This window comes from Mandrillus leucophaeus, unplaced genomic scaffold (assembly GCF_000951045.1).
Source record: "Mandrillus leucophaeus isolate KB7577 unplaced genomic scaffold, Mleu.le_1.0 Scaffold1292, whole genome shotgun sequence".
NCBI lineage: Eukaryota > Metazoa > Chordata > Mammalia > Primates > Cercopithecidae > Mandrillus > Mandrillus leucophaeus.
The window spans coordinates 64,108-69,244 of record NW_012101246.1 but is presented as its reverse complement, the minus strand read 5'-3'; the positions used below and the strand labels follow the sequence as shown (position 1 = coordinate 69,244).

Below are 5,137 nucleotides of genomic sequence, written 5' to 3'. Positions count from 1 at the left end.
CATCCTGTTCTGAGAAAGGAAGCAGCCCCTCTCCTTGGGTCGTGAAGCTTTTTAGTTGCATGAGTGAGGCACTAGCCCCTCTCCTGGCATGCTCATGGTCTAGTGTCCAAGCCTAGTGCTCCAGCTTTGTGACAGGGTGGCACTTGGCTTCAGCACTACTCTCCTTTTTTGGCTTTCACATCTGGGAGTGTCCTGAGTTCTCCCTGCAAAATCAAAGGCTAGCATTCAAGACTTATAATTGCAGGGGCCGGATGTGGTCAGCCACCCAATGGCCTGCAGCCTGGATCCACTGAAGCAGGTTTTCACTGAGCAATTTAGTTCCCAAATAGTTTGCAAGTGGCAACTTGAGCTCTGAGTGGCCGGCCTGCACAGGTGATCATTCCTTAGCTCTCAAATTCATTTTATTCTTCCACCATTATAAAACCCAGTATGAAGACTTAAATATGTTTTATATAAAATTAAAACATTCTGAACATAATCAATTAATGCTAAATTACGTTAAAACCTTAAGTGTGCAGATCTTGAACAAGGCTCCTTTATCTGCTTAGCAGAAGCCTATCCTAAGATTTCAAGTCATTTAAAAAAATACTGTTACCATTTATAATTATGCATGTGTGATTGGTAAGTTTCTGCAAAATAATGGAAAATGGAAATAAGATGCTAGGGTCAATATGAGACTGCTAATGCCATACATATTATCAACATCAAGTATTCATGTTCAAATATCTGACTTTATAAATGTATGAATGTGAACTTACAACAAATTTATACACAAAATATTATTTTATAATCCTGTATATTAAGTTCTATGCAAAGTTCACTTAAGGAATATTACAAACCAATTGTTTACATAACAGCGTAATTAATATTATTACTTATATCCCAATTCCCAATTCTTGCTATAGCAACTACTTCGCATTTCCATTGGAAGGCACTTTGTCCCTGAGCAACTGTCTGTCACCAGCTATAGCTAGTGCACAGAAGAGTGCTCAGTTTTGTGATGTTTCCTATTTGACAGATGCTTTTTTCCCAGGATCATTTATTTATGATCTAACTAAAGGAAGAAAAAAAGAAGTTTGATGCTAGGCTTTGTGGGATTCAGAAAGAAAAGAAAATTTGCTCTCTCAGCAAATTATGACATCATGAGGTAACACTGCCAGGCCAGGGATGCAGTACTGGAAAATAAAAAATACAACACCACTGAGCTTGGCAAACCTTTTTTATTTTGTGATAAAAATGCTTTCATATAAATTTCATCTTAACTACCTTTAGAATGAAACGGAAAAGTAAAAACAAAGTGTGCATTTTCCTTACTATGTTTAGTCAGGAATATGCGGTCATTTTATTGGTTATTGGGTTTCTCATACAAACAGATATAATATCACTTTTAAGAGAAATGTACACAAGGAAGTAACCATAGTACCAGTTATTAGTGGGGGCCTCTGGGTACATAAATGTATCCTCCCAAATAGTCATCATACATTCACTGTATTCGTTAGGGCCAAAATCCCTAAACCACCTCTCAACAAAACATTATACCTTTGGTTCTTTATTATGCAAGAATTACAAATTGTCAAATTCAGTAAGATGATACAATGGATTTCAGCATCACAGCCAATTGCTTATACTAAAATCTTTAATTCTCAGACTCTCTTTCCCTCATACCTCTGCCTCCCCCACCTAAGAAAATGATGCTTAAAACAAAACAGAGGAAGCAAATAAACAAACAAAAAACCTATCCCCAAAAGCAGGCAGAAGAGGAGTCAAAGAAAGAATGTATAAAAATAAAAATAAACCAAAAATAACAGGGGAGGATCTATACATGGCATAAAAGATGTATCTCATAAAAACCGAGTCTCCAATTCAGAACCCAAATAAGAAAGTGATTATCCATCTTACCTTCCCTTTTATTAGATACCACACAATTCAAGAGTTCTTAAAATCTAACAGATCAGTAAAATGTTTGAAAGGCAGTGTTGTCCTCCTCATCACTGAAACCTGTTGTCTGTAATGACAGCTTTCACATTCCCTTTCTCCAAACCCAAAGGATCTAAATTAAAGTATTCCAAGAAAAAGAAACAAGCAATTTGGTCTGACATCGTGCTTAGGGAAAAGAGAGGATATAAAATATCCAGTGGCTGGATCAGCAGCTGATATTTTCAGAAGTGGGGCTGGGCCAGGAGGGCAGGAAAGGGCAGGAATGCTGTGGTCCACAGAGGTCCATGCAGAAAGGTTTTCCTCATCTATGAATAATAAATGGGTCCAAGGACAGAGAGTCACCATTTAGAATGGTAAAATGTTTGCACACTATGAAAGAGGCTGACAGAATGTTGCCACATGGAGAGAATAAAGCAGACAATGAACAAACTTAATCTGCTTATCTCAGGGCAGAACTAATTATTTTTGTTGGTTCAATAAATTTGGATAGGACTGAAAAAACCATTTGTAAACTATCATGCTAACAGACACACAGGGTTTCCATATGGGGCCACCAACAGACATATTAGGTAAGTGGGAAGCACTGATGTATACTTGCAGCCACAGAAGGAATGAGAACTGTCATTCAAACCGAAAGAGTCAGGAATTCACCTGTTAATAGCTACAAAATGCCCAGGCAGAACTTATTTTGCAGGTGTCATGGGCATCACAGTACCTGACAAAAGTGGCAGTGTAGCCATGGACCAATTATTAACTGGCCCAAGGAGAAGAGGAAGAAAACTATTATTTTTCTACTATTAACTAAAATGCTTCTGCCCTTAAAAGAGAGTCAAGGAAACTGCCAAGAGCATGAATACAAACAGTGGGTTCAGGTGAGGGGCAGTCACAGTGTGAACAATGAGCAAGTCTGTAGTTGTCCATTATCATCTAGAAGGTGACTCTAGGAAAGGAAAACGTTCTGTTGAGTTTCTATGTTAGTTGCCAAAGGGAATGCCATGGCCGCTTCAGAGGAAAAGAAATGGTAGCAGAAAACAGCTATATAGTTCCTCCTTTTCCAATCTTCTTATAGGGCTGTCTTGGACCATAGAAAACAAGTCCAACTTTCCATTTCCTGCACTTAAACACAAAGTCCACGTCTTCAGTGAGAACATACTGGGTATACCAGTAACTCAGACCACAAGTGTGAAAGAAAGATTGGTGAGCAGGTCTTTAAGCAGCAAGATAATCAGAAAGTAGAGACTGATCATCCGACAAAAGGAAGACAACTGTCAATGGGTCCCTTGGGCTAAGGAAAGTTCAGTCCTAAAGAGCAAGGGTACAACATTTGAGACAGTGTCTTCTGTGGAGATGAAAGGAAAGGCTCGACAGTTAAGACTAGTTCCATATGCTGGGTGAGTGAGTAAAACAGGCCTACAGTGCTCAGATCTGGGACAAATATGTTCCATACACGCAGTCAATGGAATGCTTGGTAGGAAGTAGGGGACCTGTGGGTGGGTAGCCAGCTCTTGCACAAGTTAGCTTGTCGCTTGGTCATTCCAACATTCCAAACCTTTTTCTGGTTTTAAAAAAGTAGGGAGGGTCATAGTAACTAGACCATCAAGGATAAAACGTCACACTGACCAGGTCCATACACAGAAAAACAACAGACTCATACCCTTCCTCCTGGTAAAGTTTATATGAAGACCTGCACACAGACAAGAAAAATTAAGGTGTAGCCTCTTGAAGGGATCTCCTGCCCCCAAAATTTGTGGAAGAAAAATATTCTGCTCCCCTTCTCTCTCCAGGAATGATATATGCAGGAGAACATAATACAGTATGTCCATTTTCTAAAGAAACGTACTTGAAAGGTTTATGCTGAGAACCATACCAAAGTAAACCTCGTGAGACTCCAAGAGATACTGGGAAGACAGGAGGGGAAAGGAGATCAAAGTTGCTTTCATGGGCCGGAATGATTAAAAACACAAAGGTCTTGCCCTATAACATGCTGGAAGGGCTACAATCATGGAGAGGTGCAAAATCGAAAGCACCAAATGAAGACAAAAGAATGTCCAAGGAGGAGAAGATGCATAGGTCAATTCAGGCAGAATTCCAGGGCACAATTCCCAACAGGACTCTAGTGTAGAATCTTCTCATGGATATGGCAGAAGCCCGCAGGGCTTAAAACACAGTCAAGGCTGCAAGAATGTCTGGGCTTCAGTAAGCATCCATCTTATGCTCCAAATAGAAGAGAGTAAACATGGACTCAAGGCTTGTATTCATCTCGCATTTCCATAAGCTTGTCTTGATTATTAGATTAGAATAATCAATAAGCCTTGCAGATACCCAGTGAAACTGACAAATTGCTTCTCTTGCATTATCTGAATAAAAGCATCTTCTCTTTCCTACCTCTAGAAGCTGGCTCCAGAGATTTCTTCATTTCTCTCCCGGATGACCTTCATTTGTTCCTCAGCAGCATTTACAAAAGGCAGTTATGTCTCTACACTGGAGGTGGACTCTTTCACGCATAAACCTGCATGTTGTTGTGTGGTGGCTCAGACATGTGTGTCCCAGGTCCCCGCTGACCTCCTCCAGCACCCCCAGGGGTAGGGCTGGTGGTCACATCTGACCAGTCAGAAGCAGAGTGGGGTGATGAACTTGACCACTGGTCAGGAGACTCTGGGGATGGTGTCAGGTAGGGATGCTCACCCTGGAGGTGACCACTGTGACTGGGTGTTCGCTCAGCAGCATTTGAGGAAGCATAACTGTGCTGTGAAGGGGGTGTGGGGTACTTGCCCACAGAGGCTGGGAAAGGATGATAGGCTGGGAGAATGGTCTGAGCTACCTGCCCGTCCTGTTGGGGCATCATGGCAGTGGGGAAAGCCACACTGGGCAAACGGGCCATTTCTGGAATCTGGTACATGGTGGGCAGGGGGCCCGTAACAGCTGGAGGGCAGGTGGACTGAGGCTGGGGAGCCCCCGCTGGTTGGGCAATACTGCCTTTAGGGATAAGCTGGAAAGTCACAATGGGGGGCAAGGGCTCCCGAGGGGTGGTTATGTGCTTCCCTTCAGGTGGCCTGCTCTGGGGAGCTATGCTAGGGTGGGTGCCCTCAGCTGGAGCCAGGACCATACCAAACATCTCATTGTACTGGGTTTCATTCACCTCCATGCGGTTCATCCAGTCTGCTGGGACTGGGACTGGATGGAGCCTACTCAAGCTTCC

The 5,137-nt window shown here is 42.2% G+C and overlaps 1 protein-coding gene across 1 annotated transcript in view; it reads right to left on the bottom strand.

Annotated features, from left to right (window-relative positions):
* Window positions 1–1,201: 1,201 nt before the first annotated feature.
* The window catches only part of NOTCH2 (notch 2), a gene marked incomplete at its 5' end in the record, with an annotated part of 65,603 nt that continues 61,667 nt past the window's right edge, over window positions 1,202–5,137 (bottom strand). Inside the window, 1 exon segment of the mRNA XM_011972473.1 lies at window positions 1,202–5,077. Coding sequence (XP_011827863.1) covers window positions 4,436–5,077 — 642 coding nt within the window.